Source organism: Emys orbicularis, chromosome 1 (genome assembly GCF_028017835.1).
Source record: "Emys orbicularis isolate rEmyOrb1 chromosome 1, rEmyOrb1.hap1, whole genome shotgun sequence".
Lineage (NCBI taxonomy): Eukaryota > Metazoa > Chordata > Testudines > Emydidae > Emys > Emys orbicularis.
In genome coordinates this window covers 29,105,829-29,126,883 of record NC_088683.1, presented here as the reverse complement: position 1 = coordinate 29,126,883, position 21,055 = coordinate 29,105,829, and the positions used below count along the sequence as shown (strand labels likewise).

The following is a 21,055-nucleotide window of genomic DNA, read 5'->3' as shown; positions in this document are numbered from 1 at the left end:
CACAGTGTACCATTATGAGGCATCAGAGCGAGGCAGATCACAATGCTCCATTCTAAGAAACAAGGTTTAAAATCTAGTATCAGAGGGGTAGCCGTGTTAGTCTGGATCTGTAAAAAGCAACAGAGGGTCCTGTGGCACCTTTAAGACTAACAGATGTATTGGAGCATAAGCTTTTGAATGCCCACTTCGTCAGACGCATGCGAAGTGAGCATTCACCCACGAAAGCTTATGCTCCAATACATCTGTTAGTCTTAAAGGTGCCACAGGACCCTCTGTTGCTTTTTAAGGTTTAAAATATTAACTATATCAGATGATTACATTGCTGCACTCTCTTTGCGATTAAAAAGCAGAATTGCTGAAAGCAGACGGCTTTGATTTGAGTGATAACACTAACGGGCCTCAATGTACTTATTATCTGATAACATTAAGCTACTTCTTTCTAGGCAGGTTAAGAATGACAGGACTATTTATAATGCATTTATTTTTAGAACTCAAAAAGCAACACCAGAAATATATTTGAAAAAAAAAAATCACTGGGAGAATCCCTCTGATTTTTATTCCTGGACATGACTGAACACAGATATAATCTTTTCTCTATAACCGGGAAAAGTTAAGAAGAGGAAAGACCTGACCCTAAAGATAAGGAAACCAAAAAGTCTGAAACAGTGAGAGAGAGAAAATTCCTACAGATCAGAAGAGATACAAATAGGATGGCTGGGTTTATAAAAGAGAGAGAGAGAGGCAGAGGCAGAGAGGAAAGGAAGAATAAGGAAGGGAGGGACAGAGGTGTCATGGTTATGGAGTAACTGAGGAATCTGACACAGGAACATCATCAGGTTAGACAGGAGGGATGAATCTAATACTTAAAATTAATTATAAATACATAATTTGAAAGATATGCTTTATATTTCCTAGAGTACATTTCACTGAGAGTTTCAAGTTAAGTTTTTATCAACAGTTGAGACTATTAATTTACTGTTTTCTGATTACACATTATTTCCACTATTCAGTACTGACCTGTTACTCTTCTCTTCACATCAGTTTCATTCTTATTTTTAACCTTTGTTTCTTTCATGAGTTAGTATTAGGAACCACTAACAGGGCCGGCTCTGGCTTTTTGGCCGCCCCAAGCAAAAAAAAACAAAAAAACATGGGGCGGCCAGAACGGCAAAGCAAAAAAAAAAACAAGCCTGCGGCGCGGCCGGAGCGCGGGTACAGGGGGACCGGCTAGCGGCGGGGAGCGGGTGGGAGAGAGAGAGAAGGGGGGCGGCCAGGGCTACAGCGGGGGCGCTGCCACGCGGCCCCTCCCGCCGCGCCGCGCCGCCTCCTGCCGCCTGCCGGGAGGGCTCTGCTCCGGTCGGTGAGGAGGGAAGGACGAGGACTGCCCTGCCGGGCTTGCTGCAGGGCGCTCCCATCCTCCGCGCCGCTGCCCTCTACAGGGCGGCCGGAGCGGAACAAAAAAAAAAAAAAAAAAGCGGCTGTGCCGCCCTAGGATTGGGCGGAATGCCGCCTCGAACAATCTGCCACCCCAAGCACCAGCTTGCTCAGCTGGTGCCTGGAGCCAGCCCTGACCACTAAAACCTCAGTCCCAGACAGTGAAGAATTAAGCCTATTGGAACTGGAGACAACTGGAATCTTAGTGCTATTAAAAGTCAGGTGAAAAGGAAAAAATAATAGAATGAAAGACAGATCTGTGCTAAACCCCGCCCACCACTAACAAGGGTGAATGGGTGGTGGAGGTGGGGAAATGAACTAAAAAACAGGAACAGAAGAACAAAGCAATTTCCATACTGGAACCCATCTCTAACCTGATTCTATAGAAAGGGATGAAAAGCCACACAGCAATGTTCCCAAATAGGAAGTGTCTTCCTAACAGCAGGCAGGTGTAGTGATTGTCTGTCTTATGTCCTGAAGCATGAGGGGTTATATCCCTTTTAAATCTGTATCTTGCTTTTTAAAAATACCTTCCATGGTGCTGCCTGGTTCACTGAAAATATCTCAGACTGCACCATGCATCAAGCAATCAGATTTCTAGTACTTATGATGTTGCATTTTGTAATGTGTTCAGTGGACCAGAGAGCATAATTAGTATATCACAGCAGGAAAAAAAAGAATTAAATTTAAAATGATGTAAAACTTATTTTTGTGATGAATTCCTCCCACAAAGCTTGCTAAGTAGAAGTTTTTAATAATAGAAATCTGTTTAACTCAGCTTTAATTTTTGCTTTTCGGTTCGCCTTTTAAAAACATTGACATTTGCAGTCAGCCTCCAAAGTTGTCTAGGCTTTCTTTCTTTTGGTCTCAGCTATGAGCTTGGCTCAGTAGGGTTACAGAAACTTAGTGGGCTTAGTGGTTAAATGAGAGGGCTGGATGCCTAACCTTTTATCCATTTGAACCAAAGGATATAATACCTACCTACCTCACGGGAGTGTTGTGAGGATTAATTAATTTAATTTCGGGGAGGTGCTTTGAGAGAATCAGATGAAAGATGCTACACTGGGGAAGTATTATCATCATTGTATGTACCAATACTCTTAAAAGCTTGCATGATTTCTCCTTCAAGAGACTGCAGGGATTTTATTTTTTAAGATGTTTTTAAATGTTAATTCTGCATAATATTTAAACTGCCCTTAATAAACTCCACTTTTCCCCATTTACCCATGATTAAAGTGATAACTTTTGTTATATTTTAAATGCTTCCAAGAATTCCTGCATGCCACTGATACCATTTAGTGGAAGCAAAACTAAGCCTGACCTTTCTTCTCACAGTTTAGCGTATCTATGTGGTGTAGACTCTTGGAACAGCAGCCGTCAGTGTGTTGGGCAATATGGTGTGATTCATGTTTCTTTAGGTCCTATGTGCCCAGTATTAGTAAAAGGGATATTTACAGAACTGTACGGTTACTGTGAAATGTGTGCTCTGCGCAGGTAGTAGCTGAGAAGGTGGCATTTTATGTGCTCTCACATCCAGCCTTGTAAAATAAAGACGTGGGTGTAGAGGGGGAACATATGAAGAGATCACCATGCTTTCAGCAGCTTTACCACATGAAAGGTTATATTATCACATTTCCCTGACAGGCACAGAGGGCCCAGCAAGACTGCCCTCACAGAGCTTCCTACACATTCTTCCCTGGATGGTGGTCGAGCCTGCGCTCAGAAAGACGAAAGGTTGGTCCCCCAAACCAGCAGCTCTCAGAGGATCTGCGCAGAGGCCTTTTTTTTCCATCTTTATTCTCAACCCCACTCTGTCTTCTCTAGATCTCTATCAACACATCAGAGGTTCACATCTGCTGACATCTCAGAGGAGGCATTCCCCTCTTCCATGTCCCTGGGACCAGAACTTGTTCATCTCCATGCCCTCTGCTTGTGGCATCAAAAGAAACAATATGGCCCTTAAACACTAAAACTCATGAGTGAGTTTTATTGTACCTAACACTTGTGACATCCAGTTGATGGGCAAGAAAAAATATTCTTTCAGAAAATTTCCACGGATGCTAGCTGCTTGGCTACTGATTTGAGTGTATACAGGATTGATTCCCTCCCTCGATTAAGTCCCTCTCTTCATGAGGGAAATACTCCGATGTACTCCGGTCAGAAATATTTCTTAAGGACTAGCCCAGTTTTTTTGAAACCTCACTGATTTATAGACTAATTGGTGGCCATGGGATTTAAAGCTAGATGGATTTTGAGTGCTATTGTAAACTTACAACTGCTAGTCATGTCACAAAGACCTGGAAGGATATATTAAGAAAAGCTTTGCATCCATCTTCAGGAAAACAGGGCAGCTATGGTGTTTGAGTGGCAGATTTATTGTTCTTAACGTGTCAGCTTTGCCCATACAGAATAAACGTTAACAATTGCAGAACAGCAGGGAGAATACCTATAAAAATGAGATGGAATAAAGGAGGTTAGTTTTGCTCTTTAGATAGCAAGTGATGCTGCTGAAAGTGTAAAGGCCACATGCCAATTAATTCTCAGTGGGTTCTCAATTATCATTCTAAATTCAGCAATTAGATTCTGAAGGCGAATTCTGAAAGGGCACATAAAGCCAGCAGTTAAAAGGTTGCTACAGATTTTTATTTTTTCCTTAACCATTTGGCATCACTTCTTGCCATGCTGCCAAATGCTGTGTTTTTGTTAAGGATGCTAGTCTTGTGCTTTCACGGCTGTCCTCATCCCAAAGATGATGCTTTCACACTTTTACAGTGTGACTCCTATGGCCAAATTCCAGTTAGGTCTTTGACATTTATATCTTCTCTTTAATATTTGAGTATATTGAATCATACCTGATATATTTCAGTTACTCTGAGGGATGTGTATGCTCTTTGGTATAACAACTGACTGATCTTTTGCACTTTACCAGAGTTTTATTTGCAGGTGTATTAGCAAGGCATTATTGCACAGTGTTATATTAGATCTTCAAAGGAAGTATGCCACTATTTGATACCATATCAAATACTAGCTCCTAAAACACTTGTGAAATGGTACCTGAAATACTGCACTCAAAGAATTCTGTCAATAATTTAAATAAGACTCTCAGGGCCATTTAAAACTTCTGTGACTTGCAATAATGGATTCAATTTACTTGGGCAAAACTCCTACACATTTTGCTCCCTGAGAGAGAACTGCAGGATCAGGTCTAACCTGCCCCAAAGATTCATGTTTTGGATCCATGAGTTATTTAAAATAAAGAGTACCATTACTAAATATTTAGTATAAAATTAATTATTTTCAATTATGCTATACTAGCTTTCTATTCTAAGCATATGTTTTTAAAAGTCATCATTAAATAGGAAACTATTGTACTACATATACACCTCTACCCCGATATAACGCGACCCGATATAACACGAATTCGGATATAATGCGGTAAAGCAGTGCTCGGGCGGGGGGGGGGGGGGCAGGGCTGCGCACTCCGGTGGATCAAAGCAAGTTCAATATAACGCGGTTTCACCTATAACGCGGTAAGATTTTTTGGCTCCCAAGGACAGCGTTCTATCGAGGTAGAGGTGTATTATAGATTAAAGATGCATCCAAGGTATCAGGTATTTGCATAATGCTGCTGTTTCTCACAGTTCATATCTAATGTGCACTCATCACTCTCATCTTATAGATCACTAAGGTAGAAATGTAATAAAATGCATCTGGACTATTGCTGCTGTGTTCAGGAAGCAGAAAATTATTTACCTTTACTCTTTATTGCAGGTAGCAATACTGCTGGATTTATTAAGTAGTTGAAGAATGCTGTCTACCCATTAGGCCCTGCTTTTGACCTAGAGAGCCTTAAAATTGCAAAGAGGTGGAGAATGTTCTTTGGATTGTAAATCTCTATTTGTATTGATCCAGAGCTTGAGATGTGCTTAACACCTGAGACCAGACAGTGCAAAACTGTAACAGGCTTGCACAGCAAATTCAGGGAGTCGGGGAGGAAAACTTGCAAGGATATGAGGAGGCAGAGAGTACTCACAGCACATTTAGGTCCAACAGCAGTGTTTATTTTGAGGTGCTTCTGTGGCTGAACTTAATGCAAATATAGAAGAGAACAAAGGTGGTTGTTGGCTCTCTGTTCTGTGGGGAGAACTGTATGGGTCCTTTCTCCATCCCTCCTCTTCTCCTTCCAGTGAGGACCAGAAGGAGACAGAGCTGGACAACATCCAGATCTCCTGTACACAAATGGGAGCCAATAACCATCAGGGCCGGCTCCAGGGTTTTGGCCGCCCCAAGCAGCCAAAAAAAAAAAAAAAGTCGCGATCGTGATCTGCGGCGGCAATTCGGCGGAAGGTCCTTCGCTCCGAGCGGGAGTGAGGGACCGTCCGCCGAATTACTGCCGAATAGCTGGACCTGCCGCCCCTCTCCGAAGTGGCCGCTCCAAGCACCTGCTTCCCAAGCTGGTGCCTGGAGCCAGCCCTGATAACCATATTAACTTGCTCTCACTAAGACATGAGAGCAAAAGGGGGGCTGGCATCTCAGCAACAGAAGGTCAATTTTTTCAGAATGAAAATGACCCTTAATTTACTTCAGGCCATCTGATCAAATACAAGCTATAATTTATTCCAGTAACAAATCTACCAGAACAGTTTAAAGCTGGAGATAATTGAAATGCCTGAGCTTCAGAAAGAGAAAAATTCTCAAGAAAATGCAGATAGATACAGGTGAATCCAACTACCAAAATTCAGCAAAAGAATTTTAGAACTACAGCTATTTTGAAGTAATTGATTTTACAGTGTCCAATATTCAATCAACATTTGAACAAAATGATTTAAATCTTGACACTCATAACTCTAAAATGTAAGAGAAACACAAGTTCAAAGGCAAGCTTCAAATGTATAATAACGATTTCAGTCAGGATTGATTGATAGCTCTGCTTCATCTGCTGGAAGCCAACTGTCAGCTTTCAGAAAGATCATTAAAGTCAGTTCAGAAACAATCATGGCTCAAGTGGGGTATGATTTTACTGGTATAGAAGGACAAATCTGACGATTGACAGCTTACAGGTGTTGCAGAAGAATTCATTTCAAGAAACCCTAGGTGAACATCATTGGTTGGAACCTTTTCAGATTTGTAAGTCATTCTTTTGACTCATGTTTTAAAAAGTATTGCTTTAATGTGTAGTTTTGTATCACAACTAAACACCATTGGAGCCATATGCTCAGCTATATACAAAGTACTCAAGTTCTGACGATGTGCATGTGTTGTGGCACTCGTGAGGGTGGGAAAGGACACAATGGAGCCGAAGAACTCCAGGTCTATATCACTACTATGTCACCTCTTTAAACTGTATGCAGAGGTGAAAGTGGGCTGGTACAGCATAACGGTAAGAAGTGGCTGCCGGTACGGGCCCGTACACAGCCGACGTTAAAGCGCTGTCACAGCAGTGCTTTAACATCACTGCGCCTTTTGCCCCCCACCCTGTTGGCAGCCCTGCTGGTAGGATCCTTAAAGCATGAGGCCCCGCCCCTTCTGCCCAAGGCCCTGCCCCTTCCAGGGGCCCGGAGCCAGGCCCCCGTACCGGTAAGACTTTTATGTTACTTTCACCCCTGACTGTATGAGTGTTTTATCCTAACTTGTTGGATAAGTGCCTATCACAACTTGTTGAAAAGCACCTAATCCTACAGCAAGAGGCAAAGTTAGCACCCTGAATAACATACTCCGGAAGCTTGCAAATTGAAAATGGGGAACCAACCCAGCAACACGAAGAACCGCTGCATTTGCACTTTGCTATTCAACAGCCGAATACGTATGTCTGGTGTGGGAAAGAGCTGCTCATTCAAAGAAGTTGGACCCTGTGCTGAATGACAGCTGCCACTATATCATAGGATGTCTAAAATCAACAAACGTGAACAGCCTTTATGTGCTTGCTGGAATTGCTCCACCGGATATCAGGAGAGCAGTCACAAGCAAAATGGAATGATTATGACAAGTTGAAGATACCAGACATCCACCACGTGGTCCCACCAGAGAAAAAGCTTCCTAGCTGCAATGAAACCACTTCAAAAATCACTGACGGCTACATGACTGGAAATATGGCACACATGGCTTGAATTACTCTAAGAGGACAAACCAAATGCATATGTGACATTGCCAAACGCCTTCCTGCAGGTGTGGAGGACTGGTTGACCTGGAGATATTTAAATCACCTCTGAACAAGAATCAGTAGGTCAAAAGTCAATATACGAAAGTGGGACTATTCCAATGATACAGACACATGTGACTGTGGTGAAACACAAACCATGGAATATCTATTGGTCTACTGGCTCCTGGAGGAACTGTGCACCATAGACAATCTCACCTGGGCCATATTATGTGCCCAACACTGGAAAAACTATGATTGTGGTGGAAAGACATAAGAAGAGATGATGACTAAATAAAGTGAGATAAATGAGTTTCTGTTTCAAACTCTGTTTTCTTTATTTATTAATGCAATCCCTAAAATTTTGGAGGGGGCCTACAGGCTATGCTCAGGCATTGCAAGCAAACATTTCCTGACTTTTATTCAGTTTTGGACATAACATCACAAGACTACAACATCACTTCTAATGCAACTTCTAGTGTTGGTATGAGATTTTACTGCATGTTCTTTATCCTGCAGTTTATTGGGACTCATTCCTCACCCTGGCATTCACACATTACATTTATGCCACTACTCCTCCTGCTTATAGAAACTACCTGAATAGCTGTGGATTTAAAATATACACCTTCAACAATCAATGCTTTGTTCCTCTGGATTTAGTGGAACAAATTCAGCCCTGGCTCAAGTTACCTGCAACTCTATTAATTTGGCCCAATATTGTGTATTCTGCCTCTTCTGTGCTGCATTTGTTAGAAAGATGTGCAGCTGATGTGAACAGTGTTTTTGTCATGAAAGGGGTTCAAGTTAGGCCTGGACGTAGAGAATAGAGATGTAGATCAAGGGAAAAATCCGTTATGAGCCAAGTGCCCTGTATTACTTCAGCTTATCCCTGGACCTCAATTCACTAAAAGGATCGTATCTCCTACCTTCTGAGCCTTTCGTTCTTTTTTTACATATAATACAGGCAGTCAAAATTATTTTTAATTTTAGGCATTATTAAATCTAATTAGGGAAAAAATCTTCTACCAGCATGCCTTGATGTGGCAGCATTGTGTGCCTCATTCGACTGATTCATTAGGACGACAATTTTTTTCTCTAATATTGCTATTGAATGAGGCTCCCCACAGAGTTTAGCAGCATGGGATCCCTCTTTCCATGAAGCAGAATGCCATTCTTCATACTCTTCCTTCATTAATCAGTGGGGAGCGGGCACCCTTAATTCATGGTTTTTCATATTTTTACGGAGACTAATGCATGCATATGTTTGGGGGAGAGGGGATTTCATCTTATCACAGAAAGTCAGGCTGGAAAGGAACTCTTGGATTATCCAATACATCACCCTGCACTAGTGCAGGATAGTCCTTTACTTTATTAGTTACTTTAATTTACTGTTGAAGGCTTCTATTTTAATCTCACTGGTAAATTATATACATATTTTCTAAATCCCATTATACAGTATATTTTATTTATTCTAGTCTTACTGTTGCCAGCAAATTAGAACAATTTCTCCTCCTTTTGTTGGTAAGTTTCTTTATGAATTTACGTACTACTGTATAAGCAGACTATTTTACAAGGCGGTGAATATTTAATGTATGTAATCTTTCGCCATAGTTTATTTCTTCTAACTCCTCTGTAATCTTAATGACTCTTCTCTACACTCTCTCTCTATCGGTTCTAAACAAAGGCCTTGATTCTGCTATAGTATCTGAATAGGTGGGGTTTAACCATGTAGATTCAATAGCAAAAGTTAAGAGTCTGTCTTTAGCACCACAGCAGTCTCTTCCTGATAATTTTAAGTTATATTCTGTTTACTATCCTGGACCCATTTCTCCATTGGAACCCACTAGTGAGGACAGTGACCCAAAAACCCCTTAATGCCAACTGGCAAGGGCGTTACAGGAATTTCCTGATTCTGGTATGTACATGTTGGTTCCTCAAAGAATGTCATGTGAGGTCTTAAATGACAACTGGGGTCACACTGGTCAATATTGTTGTGAAATGTATGTAAAGGCACTATATAAGGATTTATGCATATATACTGAAAATATGTTCTTAGAGTCTGTATGAAGGTATCAGCAGAGGTGGAGAAAGATTTTCTGTCAGCCAAAGGATGTTTATTCACCTCCCTCTCTCCATCAGGATGTTAATTAAGCATTGTAAGTTAACACAGTGGATACCCCTTTACATACAAAATCAATGGAAAGATGCAAAGTCAATAGAGAAGCAGCACACGGGAAAAACAAGCCACAGCGAGTTATACTATCTCTGAGTACAGACAATGAACTTTGGGGACTATAAGTAGAAGACAAAGAAGAGACCCTCTTATTCTGCACTTAGGAAATAAATGGGCAGTGCATTTACATTCATGAAAACAGGATCTCAGCCAACTTTGGTTGAAACACTGCAAAACACACTCAGTGGTGGATTAGCCACTGGGCCAACGGGGCCTGTGCCCAGGGTCCTGGCCAATAGATGCCCTGGAAAAACAGGCACCCCCGCGTCCCAACCACCCACCTGGCGCTCCTGTTGGGGAACGGGGTCAGGGCTTGGGGGCTTGCCCCGCTCCCCCCGCCCGGTGCTTCTTCCGCAGAAGCGTTGGGAGGGGCAGAGGGGGGACTGCAGGTGCAAGGGGGGGGGAGGGGCCCTCACTTGCTGTGGCCCAGGGCCCCACACACCCCTAATCTGCCTCTGAAGACACTAGCTAAGATAAAACTTTAGATAAGAGGTTAACCTGTTAAGTCAAGTTTAGTCTCTATAAAGCATGTAATAATTTTGTTGTATATGTAACCTTCTGTTTCCAATATCATTACTCACTATTACTTGAATCTGTGATAATAAACTTATCCTTATTTTCACTATTTTATATCTAAGTGCTGTGATATTAAGCTAGGTGCTGATCCTGAGCTGAATCATCCAAGCTGGTGTGCACACAGTTCCCGTGGGGACAGCTGACCTGGTATTTCTATGAGTGTTCAGTGGAGAAGGAGCTGGATACTACAGCGAAACACTTCAAAGGGGCTTAGGGACTCGGGTGCATCTACTGTTAATTTGCAAGGCAAAGTAAGGCCTGGTGTAGCTGCTCACACACATTCCTCTGGGCTAACAGCCTGGCAGTGTCAGGGAGCTGACACCCAGTTAAGCACAGTCAAGACACCCCCAGCTGCCAGTGTGAGTGTAACAAGGTGACTTACAATCCTGGGTACCCCAAGAACGGTCACAAAAACTCCTATGCTTGTGTGGAGTTGTATTGACCACATGACTTCGCACAGGTGTTGAGATCATGTTAGCAGATCCTAATGCAGGTCGAGACATAGGAATGCATAGAAAGTATGGCATCCTATTAATTCCTCTAATACATACACACCTCTTCCATTAAAATCAATAGGATTTGTGTGCACATATCTGAGGTCAAAATGTAGTCCATAAGTACTAGGGATGTGTTGAGTTATATTACTTGAAATAGATGACCACTGCAGTTTAGACACAGACAATATATTTAATACCACAGCAGCAGGACTGGCTCTAGGCACCAGCAAAACAAACTGGTGCTTGGGGCGGCACATTTTTAGGGGCGGCATGGCCGGCGCCAGAATGCCGCCCCTAAAAATGTGCCCCGGCCGCCCTAGCTCACCTCCGCTGCTGCTGCCGCTCGCGCGCAGCTGATTCGCGCACCGCTACTCGCCCTCCCTCCCAGGCTTGAGAGCCTGGGCGGGAGGGGGAGACTCCGAGTGGCCGCGGCGCGGGCGCCACTTCTCCCCCTCCCTCCCTCCCTCCTAGGCTTGAGAGCCTGGGGGGATGAGGCAGGGCTGGGGATTTGGGGAAGGGGTGGAGTTGAGGCGGGGCCGGGGGTGGGGTAATTAAAAAATGGGGGAGGGGCGGCGAAAATTGTTTTTGCTTGGGGCGTCAAAAATCCTAGAGCCGGCCCTGCACAGCAGACTGTTTTTTTTGGGGGGGGGTGGCGGGGGAGAGGGCCGGAAATTGAATGCTCTACTGCAAGTATCACATGTAGGAACAGAGAGGTTATAATTTGTCTTCATGAAGCTGTGGTTAGACCTCACATGCAGTGCTGTGTGTAGGCAGGTTCCTCATTATGGAGAGGTGATGTTCTCACCACAGTTAAGGTTGCAATCATAAGCAGCCTTATGTTTATCTCCCATATACTTCTGGCTGGCAAGGTTGGTATAACCTGAAAATAGCCAGGTTTATGCTGGAGATGGAGATTTTTTCATATACAGTTTTGAGAGACTCAGTTAAACTGCCTTTTAGTTATAGGTCATTACATTTTTTTGGATTTGCTTTTAAGATTTCCTTGCAAACCTCTGGATCAAAAATGTCTTGGTACTAACCCTTCAAACTTCCCTTATGTTTAAAAAGCCTTGTAAATTCATTGTGCAGGGCCTATGTTGTAGGCTGTATTTGAAGAAAACGGATTGTAATTAAACAAAGTAATTAGCAATTGCATCTAATTGTAATGATTATAGTGTATGTATGAGCAGCTTGACTTTTTTGTGGCTGGTTGCAGCTGAAAGAGAACGTCTGAGTCTTTTACCACTTTAACAGAGCTTTTTGCCTTAGTTCAAATGGCAGAGAATTGTGTTTGGGAACTATCAACTAGGGCAAGGATTTCCAAGTTTCCACGTCTAACAATTAGGCACTGAAATGAGTGATTCAATTTTTATTCAGCACCTATGAAAAGTGGAGTAGTTATAGGACTCTTCCTTTTAGGCACCTAAGAATAAACATTTGTCTTAGGATCTTAGTCCCAGCTCTGCAGGTCTGCCTGGCTTAACTGGTAAATGTGGTGTTTGGCTGCAGCAATGGATTCACTGAAGAATAGCACCCAGGTAGTTTTCCTCTTCCTTGTAAAGTAGGAATACAACTGGTCAAGCTGGTTTTGTATTACAAGCATTAAAAAACACCCTGAGCATGGAGCTAGAGGAAACATGTGGATCACTCCTAAGCTTGTACAAATGAAGGATGGAAGAGAGGTGGGCAGCCAAGGCAAGGAAATGAAAATGTCAATCAAGGAAAGAGACTAGAACAAAAATAGTTAAATTTTAGGAGTTATTTTACAGAAAATTAAGTGCCAACTTTTAAAGCAAAATTTTACATATATTAGATTTTTATATCTCAGGCGACCTCAGGGGATTTGGCAGCCGGTATCAAGCGGAGTATCCCAAGGGTCAGTCTTGTTCAATATCTTCATTAATGATCTGGAGGATGGCGTGGATTGCACCCTCAGCAAGTTTGCAGATGACACTAAACTGGGAGGAGTGGTAGATACACTGGAGGGTAGGAATAGGATACAGAGGGACCTAGACAAATTAGAGGATTGGGCCAAAAGAAATATGATGAGGCTCAACAAGGACAAGTGCAGAGTCCTGCACTTAGGATGGAAGAATCCTATGCACTGCTACAGACGAGGGACCTAGCGGCTAGGCAGCAGTTCTGCAGAAAAGGACTTGGGGGTGACAGTGAACGAGAAACTGGATATGAGTCAACAGTGTGCCCTTGTTGCCAAGAAGGCTAATGGCATTTTGGGCTGTATAAGTAGGAGCATTGTCAGCAGATTGAGGGATGTGATCATTCCCCTCTTTGGCATTGGTGAGGCCTCATCTGGAGTACTGTGTCCAGTTTTGGGCCGCACACTACAAAAAGGATGTAGAAAAATTGGAAAGAGTCCAGCGGAGGGCAACAAAAATGATTAGGGGGCTGGAGCACATGATTTATGAGGAGAAGCTGAGGGAACTGGGATTATTTAGTCTGCAGAAGAGAAGAATGAGGGGGGATTTGATAGTTGCTTTCAACTACCTGAAAGGGGGTTCCAAAGAGGATGTATCTAGACTGTTCTCAGTGGTACCAGATGACAGAACAAGGAACAATAGTCTCAAATTGCAGTGGGGGAGGTTTAGGTTGGATATTAGGAGAAACTTTTTCACTAGGAGTGTGGTGAAGCACTGGAACGGGTTACCTAGGGAGGTGGTGGCATCTCCTTCCTTAGAGGTTTTTAAGGCCAGGCTTGACAAAGCCCTTGCTGGGATGATTTAGTTGGGGATTGATCCTGCTTTGAGCAGGGGGTTGGACTAGATGACCTCCTGAGGTCCCTTCCAACCTTGATATTCTATGATTTGATTCTGTAGAATGAAGGGGAACAGCTGAGCTTATTGTGAGTACCTGGAGGACAAGGGAGCCCAGCATGCCTGCTTCAGTTAGATGATGACTATTTGAATTTTTGTATACATTGTGGCCATAATTTTCCAACTTGGATGCCTAAAATTGGGCATCCAAATCCATAGTTAAGCACCCAAGTTTGAAAACACGGACTTGTATGTTTCTGTAACTGCCTGATGGAAACATGTAAGGGTTTTTGTTGTATTTAATGCACATTTATTATAAGCCATACGTGTATGTGAACAAGCTATCTTTCTTAGGCATGACATGACAGCTGAAGAGTACTTCGTCATACAGGATCTCTCACAAGTGCACTGTTGCTTCTTTGCTAAGCAGTAGCAGATTTTGGGATTTTTAAACTCAGTTTTCCTTTGGAGCAAAAATCAGCAAGGTAAAAACCAGCAAGGGATATTCTAGTGTCATTTATTTATTTACCAAATGTACCCAAGTCCCGTTCACCTGCAACAGAGATGGTGAAAACTGCACACAGGAAATTCCTTCTTACAGAAACTTCAGCTAAGACACCACTGCCCCGTCTCCAAGAAGCAACTCACTCTTGTCTCTGTCTTTGGCTCTCCTGCCTAGCACACTATTCCCTTTCTCTGTGGGCTTTTTAGGCTGGGAAACCCCTAGTTCAAACTGCTCACCTGGGACCATCTGGTCTCAAAAGGTGAGCCTGAGTGTTAACCCTCCTTTCTTGTAGCTGTTCTGCCCTTCCAAGGAACCTCAGAAAAGTTGTAAAAAGCAACAAAGAGTCCTGTGGCACCTTAAAGACTAACAGATGTATTGGAGCATAAGCTTTCCTGGGTGAATACGCATGCGTCTGACAAAGTGGGTATTCACCCACGAAAGCTTATGCTCCAATACATCTGTTAGTCTTTAAGGTGCCACAGGACTCTTTGTTGCTTTTTATAGATCCAGACTAACACGGCTACCCCTCTGATACTTGACATCAGAAAAGTTGGTTTGACAGCCCATCCAGTCAAAGGAGAGTGCTTTAACCTACACAATCCCACTGACGTCTCTCTGTGTGGAGTTTACTGCATGGGGTAACTAACTCTTCCCGAGTAGAGGACAGTTTCATCCTGAAAGCTTATACATTGATGCCTCATAACATGCATGAAACTAGAACATTCTGCCATAACAGTCTTTGTCCAGGTGTTGATGAAGCCTAAAACCAAGATAAATTCCTATCCTGTGTGCTATCACTCTGATTGCCACTAATTTTGATAACATACAGTGCTTTAAGCCACTACTGTTGGTTCCTGTAACAAAAAGCAAAATATGCACAGCTATTCTGTTCTCTCTTTTCATAAATGGCATAAGTACCATGTGAAAGTCTTTTTAAAGATGCCTCTTTCCTTCAGGTTACAGTTGATTTTGTGTGGAAAAATATACAGATTCTAACACAGAACTTATATATCAGAAAAAGTGCATATAGACTATACATATAAAACTACATTCCAGACTCTGTTATAGTAATCAAACCTAGAACATACGTTGGCCAGTGTGTTAGATTTACTCTCAAACCTGAGTAAACTAGAGATGAGTAAGAAATGGTGAAAAAAACACAGCTGTCTTGCATACGAACACTTGTCTCAGTCCTCTCCCGTTCAGAATTTTAAGACATGTTTCTTATTTTTGAGCATTCATTAACCTATTAACATTTAGCTATTCTGAATGTCAAAAACACAGAAGAGTACAGACTGTTCTTTTCTGTGATTTTGTCACTTTACTTTACCCTCTTGTTTTGTATACACGTCCTTGTTCCAATTTCCAGAAATAATTCTGGTACAAAGGGCTTACTCAAACAAACTGTCATTAAAGTCAGTGGGAGTTTTGCTTGAGTTAGGACTGCAAGATTGGGCTCAAGATTAATCTTACAATTATAACCATTAATAATCTCGAATAATGACCCTGTGCACTGTGATTTTTCTGTATCAGCTAATGTTTCTATGCTTATACGTTATTGCATTCTCTCATGCCTAGCTACTCCATAACAATATCAGAAAATGTGGAGACAGATCTCTGGTCCATAGCCTGGCCCTTTTGTGGTAGAAGATGACATAAGTGGAGAGCTGGGCATTCCCTTTCCATAGGGGGATCTCTGGCTGATGTAGAGCCAGCACAGCCAGCTGTATGCCATGCTATCTGGCCTCCCTGGTGTACAGGGCATGCTAAGAGAGTGGCCAGGATGCTTTCCACTCCAGTAATTTTTGAAGAGCTCTTAAGGGGCCATTGCAGCTGGCATTGGTTAGAGCAGACCCAAGTCTTTTGTAATGTACGCCCCCAGTGTCAGTTGGTATAAAAGTGGTATAATCATATAATTCTATTGGAGCAAAGGCAAATTTTGGGAAACAAATTAAGATACACACAAACATTCACAAATTTAAGGGGGAAAGTGTTTTATCTTCTAGCTGTATACCTTGAATTAATATGTTCATTAAAGACATAGTTCAATACATTAAAAAAAAAGTATATCTGAAATTCTGGTAGGTGGAATTCAGATAAGCAAGCCACAATTCTGACCCTGTGCACTTCTAGTTTCAATTGTATACTGAGAAAAATGCTAAATGTGCTTTTGCCATACTTAGAAGACACAGAGATAAATTTTCCTATCATAATTTTCTTTTAAAATGGTAAGTGAATGTCATTCTTGTAGAAAGATGCCACACTGACAGACCTGGAAAATGAAGCCCTCAGTTTAGCCACAGAACATGCAGATTAAAGGCAATGACAATACAAGCCTTGCTAGGCACCTTAACATTAATAGGGCACTAGCGAGTCCTAGAGTTGTGTGAGTAGTTCAGTCTTCAAGTCAAATCACTCTTTGGCCTCTGTGTGCTGCCCGATTACAATTGGTGCTAACTGGCACAGTTGTGTAGGTGCTTTCAGAGATGTGGACAGCTGTGCATTAGGAACAGGACTGAAATGAACTGCTATATACAATGTAGGCTGCCAAACAGCTTTCACACGGTAACAGCTTTTAGCTTCTACTGGCTTCTGAGGGGTGGAGAATGCCACATTCCCAAATCACTGTATAAACATTCAATTATTAGCCTACCCCACATCCATGTGAGGTTGCTAAGAAACCAACCCAAGGCAACACAGTGAGTTAAATCAGAACAGGGGTTAGAACTTTCGTGTTGTGGCTTGGAGCTCTGTTATCAATCCACTAGACCATGGCACCTCATTACATAGACTATCTCAGGGGTAGTCAATTATTTTTTGTCAAGGTCCAAATTTCTTGGTCAATGTATAGTCAAGGTCCAGACTTCAGAGAAAATAACAACAACAACAACAACACAAAACAACAATAATGATAATAAATAAATAAAAAGATTTCAAAGTCCGTTCAAAAGCATCTGGTGGTCTGGACTTGGCCCGCGGTCTGCCTATTGACTACCCCTGGGCTATCCCATTACATAGCTCATTACCAGTATCCCAAGCCATCCATTCCCTTTGTTACTTTCTATTGCACAGTAACATACTGTGCATTAGTATATTGCAGGTATTTATATTACAATGCAAAATCCTAAAGGAACCAAAATAAGAACAAATGTAGAGAGGCGTATGGACAAGGATGAAGATGGTAAAGTTTCAATGCTAATGAAATACAAAACAATATGAAAAAAATATTTTATCTACTCCTTCCAGAATGTTAAGTACAAATCAGCAAGTTCTTTAACAGAGCAGAAATTATTGTAACTTAAGGAGGTCTTTGATTTGGGAACTAAAAAATTATTAAAATCACCCAGCAAATTACAACATAAGAAAATGTGCTGTATTCTGCTAAAAAGAGAGATAATTGTTTTTTTAAGTATTTGCCCTTGAGGCAGCACAGAGTAGTATCGTTTCCATAGGCATTCCTACCTTTGTTTTCCAACTTGAGTTCCTCTGCTAGCAAGCTGTCTTGTCTGTTGCCAAGCACAAATGCCAGAAACGAGAGGATCAGGGCATCCAAGATTCCAATAATAGCCAGGATATATGCCCAGCGGACTGAACAAGCCCCAAGTGTGTATTTGTCTGTCTTTTCACCACACATCCGTTTTACCTCATCTGAATCCCAGCCATCAGGAAAAATCATACAGCCCAGGACGAGACAGGCAGCTTGGAAAAAAACAAAAACAAAGGGAGAATAATGGGATGATGTGACCAAACTTTCATTTTTTGCATAGCTACATACTTTATTATTAAAACACGACCGTTTTATCTAGAACTTAATAGGTTCCTTAAAAAACAAATATGTCACACAATTATGAAATCTAGTTAAATATTAAATGTAAAAAAGTTAGACACAGCACCAACTTGAAACCCACTAAACTAAAGAAACAAATTAAAGTCCTGTCCCTGAAACCCCCAGCCAATTTTTGTGGTTTTAAAATCTCATTTTCCTATTGCTCAGAACGTTTTTCTCTTCTTTGTTGTTGCATGAAAGACTCACACACACAAAAAAGGACAAAACTGATTAACTAGCTGATTATACAGGGAAAACAGTGAAACTGAATATGCATAAAGTGCTGTCAAATGCCCAAAAGTAAACAAATGGAAAAAACAGAGAAATACTCCATAAATTACAGGAATCTCAGCTATATGCAGTGTAGTTGTAGCCCTGTTGGTCCCAGGATATTAGAGAGACAAGTATCAGGGGGTAGCCGTGTTAGTCTGTATCTACAAAAACAACAAGGAGTCTGGTGGCACCTTAAAGACTAACAGATTTATTTGGGCATAAGCTTTCGTGGGTAAAAACCTCACTCACCTCACTTCTTCAGATGCAAGAGAGACAAGGTGAGTGAGGTGATATCTTTTATTGGACCAGCTTCTGTTGGAGAGAGAGACAAGCTTTCAAACCACACAGAGCTCTTTTTCAGGTCTGGGAAAGGTGCTCTCAGCATCACAGCAAAATGCAAGGTGGAACAGACTGTTCAGTGTAAGTAGTTAGCACATATCATGAGGGACCATTCAAGACAGAGTGGCCCAATATGACAAAAAGAGAGGGTTAGGGAGGTACCTCTGCCTCTTCAATCTGGCTGTTTATTTAAGCCATAAATCCAGTGTCTCTGGTACAGTCCATGATTTTTAGTGTCGAGCAAAGTTATAAATTTAAGCTCCCAGGCTTGTCTTTTGAAAGCGTTGTGCAGGTTTCCTTTGAGGATCTGGATTAATAGGTCAGATATAGAGTGATCACTTTGTGAACAGTGTCCACCCATAGGTGAGGTGGTGTTTTTATCTTTTATCCTGTTCCTGTGTGAGTGCATTCGCAAGTGTGGTGGTTGTCTGGCTTCCCTCAATTGCTAGGATGAGAAAACAGCATAAAGACAAATGCCCAAACCTTACTAATATGAGCATATGTGGAGTCCCTCCACTGAGTTATTACTTGACTAAATCTGCATTATTGATTGGGAAAATATGTACTTGACATCTCATGGGAAATTAAAAGATAAACTATTTGACTGGAGTGCTAAACAGAAATAACTGCACCAAGCCAGTAGTTTCAAAGGCATTACACTGATGTGTGACTGGTGTAATGCAGTGAAAAATCAGGCGCACCATCTTAAGGACAGGCAATTTTTAATCATTTTGCATTGACATTCACCTTAGAGGAGGGAGGGGATGTTTGGATTAGGGAACTGCACAATTAGGTATTGAGGACACATTTCATATCAAGGCAACATGCTTGAATTGTATGCCTACAGGGTCCAATGGTAGAACTCTTGCTCACACAGATAACTTCACTGAAGTTAACGGGTCTACCTGTGTCAGTAGTACTCGGTGTAAAGGTTGTGGAGTCAGGCCCATCATGACTAAGTGAATGTAATTAATATCATTGAATTTTTTTTTAAAAGCAATACAAAAGGAAGAATCTAAAGATAAAAATTGTGTTAAATTAGTTAATTTATTAGTATATACAGTACTGTCTAAATGAAAATCAGCAAATCTATGTGCTTTAAATTATCCATTTTAGTGTCTCTGTTCTGGCTTTTCTAGCTTGGAGGCATGTCTTATCTCCAGTGCAAACCTCTGCCTCTTCAATCTGGCTGTTTGGTATACTGGGGCACACTATTCTTCTAAAAGTATATCCAAACTTTCAATGGCCTCTATAATGTCACTGAAGTTGAATGCATGTTTCAAATATGGACACTGAATTTTTTTGTGAGTCTTAATGCACAGTATATAATATTCTGTGATAAGCCGCCTGCATCAATGGATAATTCAAAGGAACTAGCTGGATTCATGAAAAATGTACATATAAGTAACTTCAGGCCCTCTAAAAGGTTGTTGGACAAATTCTGATCTAGTGACATACGTATGTTATAACTTGTGCAATTAGGAGCAGAATGTTAACCTGTGTCTATTCTACGGCTGCTGGTGCTACAGTGAACTTTTAGGAGGTGGTACAAGTTCTTTCCATTTCAAGACAAAGTTAAGTCTACCAGTTCACACACCTCCCCTTTTCCCACACCCAAACAAAACCAACTTCTTTTGCAAAAAAACAAAATTACCCCACCCAAAATACTTGTTGCTCAGTGGCACTCAGGTCTTGGAATATAAATAGAAATGGGTATTAAGATTCCCTCAATTGCTATGATGAGATAGTATGAAAGAGACAGTGCAAATATCAACTAGGAATGGCATTTTTCTTAGGATCATCACAAAAGTAAGTTATTGAAGGAAGCTGGAAAAAGAATGTTTTTAATATATGTTTGTTTGATTAATAAAACCTGTTTGCACCTAATGCATTTTACGAATTCTTACTGAAGAGCTCATTTGTGTGAAAATATATCTTCCTGTAATACTTTCTAGGACAATTAGACCTACAGTGATTTGCTGAGTACATGCTGGTTGAGCAAATTAAAATGCCTTTTGACTGCCTTAATTTATTTACTCAATTTCCTCATATCATCAAAGAATTAATAGACAAATTATACAATAATTTTCTTGCTTGAACCAGTTATTTATATTTTTTAAAAATTACTTCTCCCCTTTGAAACATAAGATCACTCTCATAATTGTGGTGGGCTTTGTTGAAACACACTAAATTCTCACAGTTCCTTTGAACTAGTCTCCATGAAAAAGTCAATATTTACCTATAGTACTTAGAATTGAAATAACTGTAGGTAAATATTTGCTACATACTAGCAACCACTGCACACAAAGAACAGTTTACATACTGCTTACAGTAGTCACCACCAAAATGACAATATTTGTCAACAGTTTTGAACAGTTATCCCCCAATAAATAGAAACAGGGATTTCTGTGCTGTGTGGGGATGTCATAGGTTTCACCCCCACTCTGAACTTTAGGGTACAGATG

General features: G+C 41.4%; 1 protein-coding gene across 1 annotated transcript in view; it reads right to left on the bottom strand.

Moving 5' to 3' along the window:
- Positions 1–17,385: 17,385 nt before the first annotated feature.
- The window catches only part of LHFPL3 (LHFPL tetraspan subfamily member 3), a 307,666-nt gene continuing 303,996 nt past the window's right edge, over positions 17,386–21,055 (bottom strand). The window contains exons 2-3 of the mRNA XM_065423732.1: positions 17,615–17,851; positions 17,386–17,474 (exon numbers count right to left, since the gene is read on the bottom strand). Coding sequence (XP_065279804.1) covers positions 17,386–17,474; positions 17,615–17,851 — 326 coding nt within the window. The remainder of the gene's footprint in view (positions 17,475–17,614; positions 17,852–21,055) is intronic.